The 15,732-nt window shown below is 46.5% G+C and overlaps 1 protein-coding gene across 4 annotated transcripts in view; it reads left to right on the forward strand.

Annotated features, from left to right (window-relative positions):
* LOC121453633 (serine/threonine-protein phosphatase 2A 55 kDa regulatory subunit B beta isoform) overlaps positions 1-15,732 on the forward strand; it is a 401,554-nt gene that overhangs the window by 354,448 nt on the left and 31,374 nt on the right. For all 4 annotated transcript variants that reach the window (XM_041660531.1, XM_041660532.1, XM_041660533.1 and 1 more), the window contains one exon: positions 7,189-7,353. In XM_041660531.1, coding sequence (XP_041516465.1) covers positions 7,189-7,353 — 165 coding nt within the window. The remainder of the gene's footprint in view (positions 1-7,188; positions 7,354-15,732) is intronic.

Here is a 15,732-nt window from a genome sequence, read left to right on the forward strand (position 1 = left end):
GATACAGGGTCTCACTGCATAGCCCAAGCTGGCCTGACACTCAGTCTCTCAATGTCTCTCAATGCCTTGGCCTCCTGGAAGCCAAGATTACTAGTATATGCCACCATACCCAGAAACTTTTCCTCTGTATGCATGAGTTTCTATGTTCAAGATCATCTGAGATTCTATAACTGATCAGATCTGAGGTTTAAAATTTTATCAGCCTGTCTCCAAGTCATCTGATACAGTAAAATCTATATTCAGCCATGCCAATGAACCAAACACATACTATATGGCATGTCTCCTCCAGGATGCATAGACAGGAAGGGTTCCAGCAGCTGGGCAGATGGAAACAATGCCTGAACAGAATCTTGGATTATGAATTTTTTTAAAACACAATTCTGGGCTTATTAACATGTACGTAGAAGACTCTGTGGTGTGGGGCTCTCAAGAACTCCCCAGTCATAAAGGGTGTTGCATCAAATGTCTTGTGAAGCAGCCTGTAGACTTACTGTGACATCCTACATGTCTGTCAGCCCCTCAGCCTGAACCTGGTACTTGGTAAATACTCCATGGATACACTGGCTTTTTAAGCTCCTAAAGGATGTCTATTCCCTGAAGCCTGTTCAGAAATCACCAATGCCTTACCAGTGATTTTAGCTGACAAAATCAGGCCCTTTGTGATCATTGCTTCAAATTTGAATCTTAAAAAAAAAAGCAAAGATCGCATGATAACATGTGTCCCCTAAAAGGGGGTACAACTGTAATAGGCTCGGAGTTCAAAGCCAACGTTCAACTATTTCCCCACTTCAGAACTGAAGACTTTCAATAGCATGTAGGCAGCCTTATCTGCTTTGAAAATCCAGTAACCTCGACCTGTAAATGTAGCATGTCCTATATGTGTGTAACGACTCTGCAAGGATCTTCCTCAACTTTCTCGTTCCTGCCTGGTTTATCCAGAACTGGAGGAAGATAGTTGTCAGTATCATAAGAATCAATGCAATGGGACAGAGGCATGTGTGGACAGCCACTTTGACCCCAAGATACTGCCTGGAAATGGTTTTCTCGGATACGTGTACTTCCTTTAGAAAACGGGATTCTATCCAATATGAAAATGATTTAAATGATTTCTCTCCATTATCTCTTCTAATAATTAAAATCCTTAGAGGTTGTTAATAGGATTCTATTCATCTGAAGGCAAATAAATTGAACCCCAGAGAGATAAAGTGACTTTCTCAAGTTCTCTCAGTTAAACAGAAGGAATGAAAGTGGTCTCCCAGCCACGTTTGTTCCAAACATGGTATTTATCAGTGTTTTCTTGCATTCTACCCTCAGAGCTCGGGGCATGTCTCAGCTCTCAGGAAAGACTCTAAGCAAAGGTTATTTTCTTGGTTTAATAGGACACAGTCATGGTAGAGGTCTTGGAAAATGAAATAAAATAACCAATAACCTCACCACTGATTTTGCCTCTCAGTTGTGAGGACGCCAGCTAATTCAGCTGTATTGGTTAAGGGGGAGAAGGTAGCAGGAGAAAAAAACTAAGAAATTCAAAGTCTTGATTTGTTAGGAGCCTTTCTTCTATTCAGCCTGGAATTCTCCACCTCTCACCCCCCCCCACCACATACACACACACACACACACACACTCACGCACGCACGCACGCGCACACACACACACACATTCACACAGACACAGAGAGGGAAAAAGAGAATGATAAAAAGAGGCCCTCCTTCCCTTTCTGCTTTCCAGTGAGCACTGTTTAAGGCAACTGATTTACCTTGTCTGTCAGCCACAGCCCCCTTATTATAGACCCTGCAGACGGGGATTGTTCCCGCTTTGGTCACCAGCCTATCCACTGTACCCAACAGATCACCAGCACATTGTTCATCCTCAGGAATGTCATGGAATTAGTAGATGAATGGACTCCAGTTGCTCCCAGGTGATGCTCTCTCTGACTTTGGGACCTGTTCTCTCTACAAGATGTGGCTGGCTTTCCTGTCTAGTTCTTATGCTCTTCTTCATCATATTTTCTTAAACGACCAGACTGTAGTATGTATTTTATATCCAATTTTCCTAACCTGATATATAATCAGCATAAAATCTGTCTTAAATATTATTATACTCTAAAATCTTACCATTTCATTGAATGAAAATGGGAGAATGGTACGGATATGAAAAGACCAACCACTCATAGATGCTCCCTCACAGAATCACCACAAGCAGCTCCATGTCCCTCCTCCCTTGCAGCTCATCCCTTTCAGATATAGGCTCAAATGGCATTAGGTTCCTAGAGTAGAATTTTGTATACAATGCGGACTTTTTTTTACATACTTGTACATTTCACTGCAAAAATAATTTAATAGCAGGTTTATTAAAGTTCACTTTATCATGTGATTCTGCATATTTATTTAGGTTGGTGTCAATCTTTCATAATGTTGCCATTGACGGGAGGCAGGGGAAGGACAGGTATAGAGAGCTTGGGTCTTCCGAACGTGGATGACATAAGTGAGTGAAAGGCTCCCCACTCCCTTCGCCACCCAGTCCTGATCCCATCCGCCCCCTCATCCTACTGGTGCTGTAATTTATGGCTTGGGCTGCTTATTTGTTCAAAGCAAATCCCTGGAGGGGTGACCTCCCGATGTCTTCAATTATTACTTTCAATGATGCCTTAGGCAACTGCCTGGCACAGTAGTGCCCTCACCTTCCTGCCTTCTGCCTTGTGAGCATGGAGCTCAGCTGCCAGGCTGGCTATGCCCCATCTCATCCTCAGAGCTGTCTCCAGAGTCCCCCCCCCCCCAAGAGTCAGATTAACCCCTTTTGTTATAGAGGTAATTTGCCTGGGTTTAGCATTAATAAGGAATACCCCCAAGCAGTTGGGGTCGAAAAGAGCAGACCTGTCAGGCCCCAGGGTTAATTTAATGGCAATCTGTTGGCTGTCTGGGTTGTATATTAGGCACGCGCTCAGTGATATCTTTTGCTGTTTAGTTCTTTGGAACAACAGGGAAATAATATGGATAGAGTGCTCAAAAGGATCAGATGGAGAAAATTGACTGTCAAAATACATCATTCCACTTTCCAGTAATACAGGGCTCCTCACATTGCTTAGCGCCTTTCTCTCTCCTTCCCAGTATGAAGGGGGAAACTTGTGAGCTGAAGCCACACATCCCCCTTTGGAACAGGAGAGAGAAATGGCCTGGGTTTCCGGGCATCGGTGTGAGTTTCCTCCTGCCTTCCTCAGAAGACAGCAAATTTTGCCAGCCAGACTCTCTCACACGTTTCAAGAATTCAGCAAAGTCCTCCCTTGGAAAATAGGACATGAAAGCCCTTGTCAGATTTTTCTCCCAACATCTAGTTCAAGCAAATCAGTTATAGCATAGGACATAAAAGTTCGTGTTCTGGAAAATACCATCGTTGAAATGTAGTTGGTGAGTTTTCAGGGACAAAATTCGAAGGAGGTAGATCTCCATCTCTCTCTCTCTCTCTCTCTCTCTCTCTCTCTCTCTCTCTCTCTCTCACACACACACACACACACACACACACACACACAGTAGCTAGTCACTGTTCCTCTAGAGCCAGACAAACCCACTCAAGGAAACTGGTTGGGTGGGGCCGTTCTTCCCAGGATGCTGTGTGGCTTCATGTAAAGAATCCTTGCACAAGCCTGAGTGCAAATCCCAGCTCTACCCCATATCCGACCCGAAGAAATTTATCTCAGAGGTCAGCTAATTGTCTCAGCAAATCTCTTGCCACCAAGACTGATGACCTGAGTTCAATCCCCAGGATCCACGCAGTGGAAGGGAAAAAACCAACTGCACCAATGTCCTTTGCACACCTTGGCACATATGTGCACACACACACACTCAAAATAAATAATGTAAGGCCACAGTCACACAGATGGTTCCGGGTAAGCTCATTGGGTCTCAAAAAAATAAACAAAAACCAAAAGTGTTTGATTATGGGAAAGGAACATAAAGAACAGGTGAAGGGTGGGCATTGGTGGTGCACCTCTATAATCCCAGCACTGGGGAGGCAGAGGCGGGCAGATCTCTGAGTTCAAGGCCAGCCTGGCCTACAGAGCAAGTTCCAGGACCAACAAAGCTACACAGAGAAACCTCATGAAGATGAGAGGTTGATAGGAGCCAGAAGGAGACAAAGAAGGATGGGGTCAAAGTCACCAAAATGTAATAAATACATGAATAAAAATGATAAAGAACAGATTTAAAAAACAAAAGGTTGTTCTTATTAGAGAGAAAAATTTATTTCCTCTATTTTGTCAGCTGTAAATTAGGATTATTAATGGCACTGACTTTGTCTGCCTGGAATGAAGGACAAATGAGACTATAAGACGCTTAGTCCAGGCAAGCTCAGCACTTGGTAAACAACAGCTACGGTTGTGCTAAAAAGGAATAGAATCATGGCTTCTTCCCTTGACCAAACCTGAGTCAAACCCAAGCACTGTAGGAGGGAGACTCAGATCCTGGAGACAAATCAAGTGGCTTCAGATGAAGGGTGGGTGGGAGGCAGGATGGATCTGGAAACAGTGGACAGAGGCAGATCAACTGGACTCTGCTCCAGGAAGATGTCCTCAATGGTGGCAGGAAGCTCCTGAAGGCGCAGATGTGCTTAGGCACTTTGTTTTCTCATCTTCTGACTTCGGGGCTTTATTTTTAGGTCGATAAAAAATAGCTGTGGCTGTAGCACCTCCCTCTCCCACACAGTGAAGATCCCTCCCAGCGCAGCTTGTTTGCTGAGCTATACTTACAAAGGCTGGGAAAGCTGACACCAGATTTTCCCCTACTTACTTTGGAAGAAGGAAAACATGCTTGCTGGCACTGTGGGGTAGGGAGCGACTGAACAGGATCCTCTCTGCTTATCCTATCCAACGACGCCAAGCCCAAGGCGCAGCTTAGCAGCCAGAAAGCACATCAGAGCTGCAGCCTGCAGCCCCTCCCGAACTGTTTGGGTGTCCCAGGTGTGTGTCCCAAAAGCAGAGGCTTAGTTGAGAGGTAGTGTTTTGTTAATCCAGGACTGTGTATGCCCTGTTGAACCAAGTAATCTTTGCATCTGCTTTTGGTAGATGAAAATGTGCCAAAAGGTGATGTTAGCACAGGCTCATACTAATTTTAGAAAGACTGCAACGGGATGATCTAAGATAAATCAAATAGCAAGAGGCACAACCCTGTACAAAGCCGTTGGAACAAATCCCATGTGGCAACAGATCTAGCGGGAACCTAGATGCTGTTAGCTAGTACGTGTCTACACTGGTTTGTACATGGCTACCTTATTGGTGCTAGTAGGACTCAAAATATGAGCTTATTGCATGTTTGTGCCTGTCTCCATGCCAAAGAGGGAGTTGTGTTGCTTGCTTAGGCAGAAGCATCTCTAGGATGGCCTCTGTCAAGCGACTGTTCGTTCATGCAGCGTGGTTTTTTTTCCAAAGCGTGGCACAACGATTCCTGGCCCACACATTTTCATTTTAATCACTGTGTGTTCGTTTTCATGTAGATGATTGAACCCGTCCCTTCGTGAATATTGGCTGACTACTTAGCTGAGATGAAGAGTGAGGCAATCTAAAGAAAAACATGATAAGTTTAAAAAAAAACTGGTTATGGGGCAAACATGAGAAAGGCGGCCTGTGAGTAGTAGAGTCGGTGGAATGCAGGTCCCTTGCTCAGCTCTGCTGCACCACAGTATCCACATGACAAGGTACAGCTCGTCCCCAGACAGAACCTCAGCTCCAGCCAGGATATGGCAGGGCATATGCAAGCCCATGCCTTCACTTCTGCTATATATCCTTGGAAAGAATTTGTTTTTATCTACACTGAATTGCTTTTATAAACATAAGCCTAAATGTTTCATTCTGATATATAAGGCTATAGCCTCAAATGTATGCATGCATATGCATATGTGTGTACGTTGTGCCTATATATGTATATATACATATGTGTGTGCGTGTGCATATATATGTATATGTGATACATGTATATATATGTGTATATATATGTATATATATATATATTACAAAGGGATATACTGGAGAGTGGGGAGGTGGGAATCTGCTGGCTAAAACTGAGTATACCCCACATTATCCCAAACCCTCACTCTACATAGATGATTTCTTTCTGACACTTAAGCTCCCACCCAAAACCCCAGCCCTAGAAAATTATAGCTTATGGAGACTAAAAGGCCTGAGATAATCTGGGCAATTCTAAAATCTCCCAGGCTTTGCACCTGGATATATATGTATGTATGTATTGTATGTATGTATGTATATACATCTACCTCTATATCTCTAGATAGATAGATAGATAGATAGATAGATAGATAGATAGATAGATAGATAGAGTGTGTGTATAGGTGAGTAGTGAACATGTTCCTCTGCCTGCCTGTGGAAGTCAGAATACACTTTGTGGAAGTTAATTGTCTCCTACCCATGGGTCTCAGAGATCAAACTCAGCTCAAGCAGGCTTAGCAGCAAGCACCTTCACCTGCTGAGTGTCTCTCTCCCCAGTCCATTAAGCACGTCTCTTATGGAAACCTCTTGAATGCTCACACAGCCTCCACTCCCAGCCCTGAAAATGGGTGTAAAAGTGCTCTTCGTCATATTGTTGTAAGGATTAAATGAGACAAAGTTCGGGCTACGCATCCTGAGAGACTTTTTAATGACCCTTCCCTGAGTGGCACCTGCTATGGCTCTGTGGATAGTTCACGGAAGAGGATTTGCAGCCTGTTGCGAGATCCCAGGAAGAGTTCAAAATCAATAGTTTGGCTACAGCGGCACTGGCTGGATTTTTAGCTACTGCTCTAGGGTGGGAGACACTCTCAAGTGATCTCCCGGCCAAGTGTGAGTTCTTCCTCTACACGTCACAGAAGATGAAATAGAATCGAGGAGTCAGGAAACTTGAGTTCATTGAGACAGGGTTTCACAGTGTGGCCCAGGCTAGACAGTTCAGCAATTAGAGTCATGGGCCACCACACCCAGCTTAGACCTAAGTTCTAATGCTACCACTGACTACGGGGTAGCCCCCATCCCTTAAAGTCCCTGAGCCTCAGCTGCCAGAAATGACTGCTGCCTGCTTTTCTGCTAATGGCCTCCCAGTGAGATGCCCCTGTAGGCGGTAAATGCTCCCAAAGCGCTCACAGCAAGGGCCGCTCATGCCCCAGGCTCTCCCCGCTTCTCCTTGTCCTTCCTTTACTCGTCTGTGCCAGATATCGTGGACATCAAGCCAGCCAACATGGAGGAACTCACAGAGGTGATCACGGCAGCCGAGTTCCACCCCCATCACTGCAACACCTTTGTATACAGCAGCAGCAAGGGGACAATCCGGCTGTGCGACATGCGGGCATCCGCCCTGTGTGACAGGCACACCAAGTGTGAGTACCCGGCACAAGGGCCCTGGGGGAGAGAGGTGTCCTGGCCTCTGACATGTGGGAGGAGGGGGCCCTGGAAGGGTTCCATCTCATTTAACACTGGGACTAAAGAAATCACAAGTGTTAGGCTGACTGGGGAGTCAGCCCCACATTTATTGTTCCTGAGAAGGGGAAGCCCCATGTTCAAGTTGGAAGCACACAGATGCAGGGAGAACCCTGCCAGCAAGGGCTGAGCAGTGGGATCTGATCTGAATTCTCTGTGGAGGTCATTCACTGCTATGGGGAGGAAGAACGGCCCTGGGGAAACAGTGAAGAGACTGTTAAAGGGGGGCGGTGACAAGGAAATGGGGTGTCGTGGTCAGCAGCAGAGAAATCCAGATTGGTCTCAACAGCAGAGTTTCCCAGATTTGCGGACTATGAGGGGTGGGTAGTGAAGAAACAAAGGAGATGAGGAAAAGTTCTCAAACTTCCTAGTGCTGCGACTCTTTAACACGGTTCCTTATGTTGTGCTGACCCCCAACCACAAAATTACTTTCATTGCTACTTTAAAACTGTAATTTTGCTACTGTTATGAATCATAATATAAATAACTGATATGCAGAATATCTGATATGTGACCCCGCCCCCCAAAGGAGTTGTGACCCAAAAGTTGAGAACCATGGTATGGTAGCAGCAGGAAAGGAAGAGGTAGGAGTAAATGCAGGGTTAGGGGAAAGGGGGAGGAAGACACACCCAAGGATTGACATGAACTGTATATGGGATGGGGGCTTCCAGAAGTCTTATTAGGCATGAAGCATTTGTGTTCTGTTTGGGACCTGCTGAGTGTGGGGTAACCTGAGCTAACTGGGAGGGTTCTCTCTGGTAGGTGAATATGGAACAAGGTGGGAGGGACCCTGACCCACAGATATTCCTGAGGCGGGGGAGGGGGGCAGCTGTGATGCCATCACAGCCAGTGTGGCAGCGACCAGCCTGGGTTTTAAAGTCAGGCAGGCCCACATGAGTCCTGAATGCAGAAGAACAGACTGTGGACTGACTGGCCGGCTGAGCCCAGCACTCAAGCTGGAGAATGGACAAGGCTTTCGAAGGTTTTTAGATGAGAATGGTTTACAACAGTACTTGGGGAGGAGAGCTGAACTCTGGCACTTGGTACCCATGTGACCTCGGGTAATCTTCCTGAGCCCCACATCCCCCACAGGGCATGTGGGCAGAGATCCACACTGTTACCTGAATAAGATAGTACTGCCATCTTCTGATCATGACAAGAGAGCAATAAGACAGCATCCAGAATGGCTCCCATCCTCCTCTGAACCCCGCCCCCAGGCCTGTCGCTGTAAGGTACTTAGAACCCCTACCCTTTTACCGGATACAAGAGGCCCCATTACTCACTATTCAGATTCACCAAGTACATGCCATATGCTAGGCACTACATCCAACTCTGGAGACTCTAGGGTGAGCAAAAGCAGTACTTCTCTGTCTCTCGGAGCTCGCTGTATTAGCCAAGGTCTAACAGAGCAGGGGGAATGGCAGGTGGCATGCATAAAGAGATTTATTATTAGAAACTGGCTCACATATGAAGACTGAATCCTGAGATCTGCAGCCAGCAAGCTAAATTTCTGGGAGAGGGGACGGTCTTATCCATGTGCCACCGGGCTGATGAGCCAAGAGTCTCAATTCGACTGCAATGGGCAATCACCGTAACCCCAAACCAGTCAGGTGGAGAGAAGCTCTGCCACTCACAAGAGGACCAATTCTTTCTTTCGAGCAAGCCTTCACCTCATTGGATGAGGTTCCTCCACATTAATATTTATTCAGTCTATTGATTTAAATGTTAAACTTATCCCAAAACACCCTAGCAGAGAAACCAGAATGTCAGACCAAGCAGCTGAGCACCTGTGACCAGTCAAGTTGACAGAGAAAACGAAGCACATGGAAAGGTAAAGACACCTGCCTCTGTTAGAGGATCACGAACACCTAGAGCATCGCCAGTTTCCCAAGTGGCATGAAGCATTGCACTGACAGCTAGCATCATGGGGACCTTACAAGGCAATGGTCGCTGAGCTGAAATATAAAGACCAAGGAGTAGGAGGAGTATAGGAAAGGACCATCCTGTACACAGAAGCAGGAAGTCTCTCAGGATACCTGCCCAGGAGCCCCCAGAGTCTGCTCCTCCCTCCAGCCACCCCTACAAGATCAAAGTCCTTAGCGCAGTCCCTAGGGAGACCCAGGAGCTAGTGGGTACATTCCAAGCCTTCAGCAAAGCTGCCCATTACCCACCCCAGCCTGGTCCAGCTCTTCGTTGCAAGGCACCAGCCTGGTAATCTAATTAAGAAGAAATAGATTCATTTCCCTGACTGGGCCAAAAAGCTGACCTTCTTCAGGGCACACCTCCCTTTGTTCCAAAGCCACCGGCCCCAGAGCCTGCCAACAGGGGGAGGCCTGCGTTCTGACCTCCCGCCTGACATCTCATATCGATTTTCTCCATTCCCCTCCGATGCCAGCCTGCAGCGGGCTGAGGCTCAGCTGAGGTGTGTGAGCAGCCCGCGACAGTTCCATCAGAGTTCAAAATGAAAAGCAACACTGGCTTTCGGAGCTGAGCACGGAGGAGGAGGGTATTTAATAACCGTCAGCGTTTAATCAAAACGTCGAGGAAAACCGTGTTATCAGAGCCGAATATATTAATTTCCATATGTCCCTCACTCTGCATGCTCAGCAGGGGTTGGAAGAGATGATTTGTCCTCTCCTCTCTATTTTCTGATTTTTTTTTTTCCTATTGCTCCTGGCGGCAGTGAGGTGTTTGCGTTTGTAGTCTAAGGCGCCTGAAACAAAGGGTGCTGAAGACAGCAATGCTCTGCTCTGCTGGGCTGGGCCCGGCTTCTCTCTTTCTACACACATGTACTGGGCAGTGGGGGAAGAGACTAGCCAGGTGATATAGAAGCCAGTCTAAAGACCAAAAGAGTTCAAATCCAAGCTCCCGTTCTGCCCCACAGGGATCATCTTCTGCCCCCGTCTCCACCCTCTAGGCTCCAGGGAATCTGACTACACTGGCCCACTTCCTGTACCACCAACATTTTTAGCCCCTTCCTGCCTTGGGGTTTTTGCATAAGTTCTTCCCCTGTCTGGAACACCCTTCCACCATGACCCTCAATTATCTTACAACTGCCATGGAGCCAGATTGAGCGCTTGTGGGAAAGAGACAGGTCGGCGGCACATAGACCTGGGAGAGAAGGCTTAGGCACTTAACAAGGATGCTTTAACAAAGTTCCCCTGACTGATGGGCAACAAAATGTTGCTGTCTCTCAATCCTTTGCTCAATTTTTAAATTTGATTTAGTGTGCGGCATGTGTGTGAACAAGGGCATGCAGGTACCACATCTTTATTTATTCTGTTCATGTTAGCTCAGGTGAAAGTCAGTGGACTTTCAGGAGTCAGTTCTCTCCTTCCTTCTACCTGGGTGGCAGGGTCTCCTGTGGCTTCTGCCACACCGTGCACTCGAGTCTAGCTGTCCTGCAAGTGTCCCTTCCGGCAAGCCATTGCTTTCCCTCCAGGCAGTAAGGGCAGGAAAAGATAGTGGACATCAGGCTTACCCAGACTTCACACACAGTAAGCGCAGGGAGTGCGGCCCTTTTTTAAAAGGAGTGCAGAGATGGAGGACCACAGCATCAGGACCACAAGAACTGTGTATTGAAAGGCTTCCTGGTCCTGGCTTTTGGGAGCATGCAGGCTGGGAACTTTCCATGGTCCTGAAGCAGTTTTCCTCTAAGGAGGATTTTAATTTGTTTTCAGGGGTTCTGAGCTAAGAAGCCTTTTTCCTCAAAAGTCATCCTTAAGTAGCAGTAAGTAGAATTTGAGCTTAGCCCTTCATAAGTCAAACTGTACTAACAGCATAAAAGAAGAAAAGCAGAAATGTTGTTAGAAAATCATCAAGAATTTTGTTTTAAAACAAGTCTTTGTTATACACATAATTTTACCATTTATCTAAAATTAATATAAATTTGCATACTAATTCAAAAAGAAAAAAAGAGTCAGGGAAACCCACAATTGGGACTGGGATACATTGAAACCATGGAGAGAATTGACTTTCTGGCATCCTGTGGACACACTTGAAGACAAGAACAGCAGAGTTGCCTCAGATAAAAGGGCTGCAAAGCTACAATGTAGCAGTGTGAGCGTGACTGTGCAGAGACCATGAGAGACTAGCTGCAGGGAGGGAGGCTGGGTGGCATGGAATGTGGGCCTGTTTTCTAGATTGACCCTCGGTTGGAGCTGTAGTTGTATAATTTAGAGAGAGTCCATGAAGTAAAGGAGGAGCACCCAGGGTGCCCTAACTCCACTGTGGGGGCTGCAGGAATAAACCACACTCCCTATACCCCAAAGTGTCCATCAGAGACACAGGAGGTCTGCCAGGTGGCATGGAGTCCAGACTGGTGTTCCCTCCACACATGGCCCAGGACAGTTTGGCTCTTTTTCCTTCCAGACAGCAGTGAGTAAACTCAGAGCCTAGGTAAGGAGTACAGTGAAGACAAGGTGACCACTATCAGCCTATGACACAATGGCAAAATTGAGCCGATTGCCTCTCCCTACCTCAGTTTCCTCACCTGCAAAATAAGTACTAGTGGTTGGTTGTACTTGCCTTGTAGATGCTTGGAGGGTTAAATACAGTAACACCCATGACCTCAGAACAGTGTCTGACAGATAGCATGGTGCGTGATGAAGATGTTCCCCCCCCCCTCTCTCCTTTTCTCCCTCTCTGTTCCCTCCCCCTCTCTTCCCTACCATGTGCATCTTGTTTTAAGAGGGAAACCAGGAGGATAGGTAGCGATAGTGAAGAAATAATAACACCATCAACCATAACCACAGCTGATTTCTGTGACATTTCACAATGTCCAGGAAGCAAGCCAAATACACAAGTGTGAGCCCATTCCATCCTCGTGCCCACCCTGTGAGGTATCCAGCATCACTACTCAATCAGAAGAGAAAGTGATATAATTATAGAGATTAGAAAACAAATGTTAGCTGTGGGTTAATTCAGGTCTGTGCAGTTCACTGGCTTCTTATTGTTCTGGCCATGTCGATTTCCCCATTGCTCTTGATAAGAGCCGTGCTGTGTGCTCACACTGTGTAGGGGATGTGAGAGCCCCATGGCTGTGTTTTCTTTCCACCCTGACCACCTGAGAAAAGCATCAGCTTCCTGCTACAGGGGATCCATGGATCAAGAGCTGAACTGGCCGTTCTGGGCTGTGTGCTTTGAATTCAGTCCATGTGTCTCCTCTAATTCACCAGAGCACCAGGAACCAATGATTCAACTACAATATACCAAACATCTTCTGGCTTTTGCCATCCAGTAGGTGACATCCCATGGGACAAAGGAACAAGTACATTCAAAATATATACATGCAATGCATTTTCAGTCAGTGGTGCAAGCAATAGGAAATAATGCAGGGTCAGAGAGTAGCTGGGGTAGAGCTACCTCCATGGGGTAGTGTGAGCCTCTGAACTACAGCAGAAGTATTAGAAGGATCCAGAGATAGGCCTAGCTCAGGAGCAACTGTGTTTGAAGAGCAGACCAAGGGCCAGAGGATGGGGTTGAATCTGCAGAGAGGAGTGTAGAAGGAACTGCCAAAAAGTGGGCGTTTCACTGTTAAGTAAAGGAGGAGTGTCCTGCCTGGCATGTTGTAGTGTGCTTTGTTGAGCGAACTCAATCATGTGATGCCACATCACCCACAAATATGGGGTCGGTCCTTCAACTGAACCTCTGCTCCCCTGTGGTTCTAGCAGGCTTGCCTCCATTCTGGCCCTGCCTCCGTCCATCCCACCCCATTCGTGCAGCCTGGGAAAAAATCCATGGATTTCATTCCAAGTGAGATGAGGAGCCATTAGCAGGAAATGAACACAGTCTAGTGTTGCATAAAGTCATTTGGGTCAATGGCAGTGTCCCCTAAGACTATATCACCTACTGACATCTTACCCAATGTCTTTTATGTTGAAACAACAAAAGCACATAATAGTTCGTTTTTAGCATGAAGAAAGACTTGGGTGGGGTGTGGAGCTGGCTCCCTGGGTAAAGTGTTTGTGTGACCCAGGCATGAGAACTGGACCTCAGATCTCCAATACCATGTACATGTTTGGTGAGCATGGCGCCCTGCCTGTAACCTCAAACCTCAGAAGGCAGAGACAGAGAAACTGGAGCATGCTAGACAGCTAGACTGGTTGACTCCATGAACTCCAGGTTCTCTGAGAGATCCTGCCCCAATATATAAGTGGAGAGTATTTGAGGAAGACACCCATCATTAACCTCTGGCTTCACATGCATGCATAGATAAGCACATGCCCCCGTTCAAATGAATACCACACACACATGCTCAGAACACAGCTACGTTGGAATGTGTTTATGCCCTCAAAAGACTTCTTGAAAATGGGGCAGTCAGCCTAAGAGCAAGGAAACTGATCGGGAGACTCCTTCCATTGTCTCAGAAGAAATGATAGCCACCACCGAGGAGTGAACATAGGTGTGGTCCTCTCGGAATGTCAGGCTATGAGGACTTGACAAGAGATTTGAAATGGGGAAGCAGCTGGAAGGGGGAAATGTGAAGTCGTGTGTTGTTTTTGGCTGATGGTACAGTGGAAAGATACCAAAGTGAGGAGGCCAGAGAGGGAAGTGGCTTGCTGTAGAAAGACTAAGACTACCTCTTTAACTGTCTACAGATATAGGTGCCTAGGAGCCATCCAATAAGAGAAGTCTGTTGGTCTTAGTTGCATTGATCTAGAAGCTCAGGAAGACGTTACACTACAAGGATGAAGTTGAGGGGTCATAAGCATCTTATGGTGTTTCATGAGGTGGGACAGAATGGTTCTACTAAAGGGACACAGTATGGGTAGAGAAGAGTGGAGGCCCAGGACCAAGGCCAGTGGATGTCAATCAGCACTGAACAACGGGGTGTGGAGAAGGTAGGAGATGAGTTTCTGGGGGTAGGAGGAAGCCAAGGTGCATAAGCAAAGCTCAGAAAGGTGCTAGGACCAATGTTGCCGAATGTTTCTGTGAAGCCAATGAAGATAGACTGGGTAAAATGAACCTGAGACTTAGTCCTGTGGCAGCGTTTCACTGTTAAGGAGGAATGTCCTGCCTGGCATGTTGTAGTGTGCTTCTGTTGAGCGAACTCAATCATGTGACACCACATCACCCACAAATATGGGGTCGGTCCTTCAACTGAACCTCTGCTCCCCAGTGGTTCTGGCAGGCTTGCCTCCATTCTGCCTGCCTCCGGTCATCCCACCCCGTTGGGAGAGATTGACTTGTACTCAGAACCAAGTAGTCATGGAGGGTCCCAAGGAAGGAGCCCAAGCACCTGGAAGCCTCAGTCCCCTTAAATGGCTCCACTAGCAGGCCTGAGATCTGTGGTCCTTTTCCACCCAGTGGGCCCTTCTACAAGGGCAAGACTATAGACCAAATCAAGGCCATAGGAATTCCTTCCTTCAATGCCATGAAGGCAGACTTTCTACTCAGCATTCAATCCTGGAGTGCATGTAAATATGTCTGGAATAGACCATGATTAGGGACCACCAGGCCTTTTTATGTTGAGGAAGTAAAGGTGATAGTACCGCAGGTCTTAAATACTGAAAGGTTTTAGTGAATAGCCTCATTAAGAAAACACCCTAGCTTGATGCTTAACCCAAAACAGCAGTTTCATTTCCCTCCAAAGGTGGAAGGCATGAGGAAGGATGAGCAATTTGTTTCAGAGTCTTCTATGTCTTATTTAATTTTCATAAAGATTAATGCCCTGGCTAACAGACAAGAGATGAAGAAACTTGCCCGATTCCAGGGCCAGAGCCAGATTCTGTCTACTTCCCAGAAAAGTCACTACTATTCTTCATATTTAGCATGGGAAAATGCATGATTGTTTTTCAGTATCCAGAAAGATAATTTCATGGGTCTGCAGTTTATACTACACACATCAGCCCAGTATCCTAGCCTAAATATTTCCAGTTGCAGGGTTAAGTCAGCTTCTGCACAGGATGTGAAATCCAGTCTCATCCCTCATCTACAAACTTAATTGCCAAGCCCAGATTCTCTAAGCCACTAGATCCCCTAATAAACCTGTGTCTCCTTCCCCAGGCCCCTAATGGAATGTGTCCAAAGGCATCAACTATAACCGCAGCTGCAATTCATCCTAAAGCCTCCAAAGGGGGTTCAGTATCGATCTTGGGCATAATTAACACTGTTTACTGTGGGCGAGCTTGGTTAGGTTAGAGAAACAAAGCCCTTTACTAGAATGGCTTTTTTCCTGATGACAGGATTGCAAACACACAGAGACACACACCACACCTGGAGGAAAGCCAAACAGCCTTGATACATGAGACAGAGTACACACACACACACACACACAC

This window comes from Microtus oregoni, unplaced genomic scaffold (genome assembly GCF_018167655.1).
Source record: "Microtus oregoni isolate MIOR12 unplaced genomic scaffold, Mior012 000011F_ref0000422, whole genome shotgun sequence".
In the NCBI taxonomy this organism is placed as follows: domain Eukaryota; kingdom Metazoa; phylum Chordata; class Mammalia; order Rodentia; family Cricetidae; genus Microtus; species Microtus oregoni.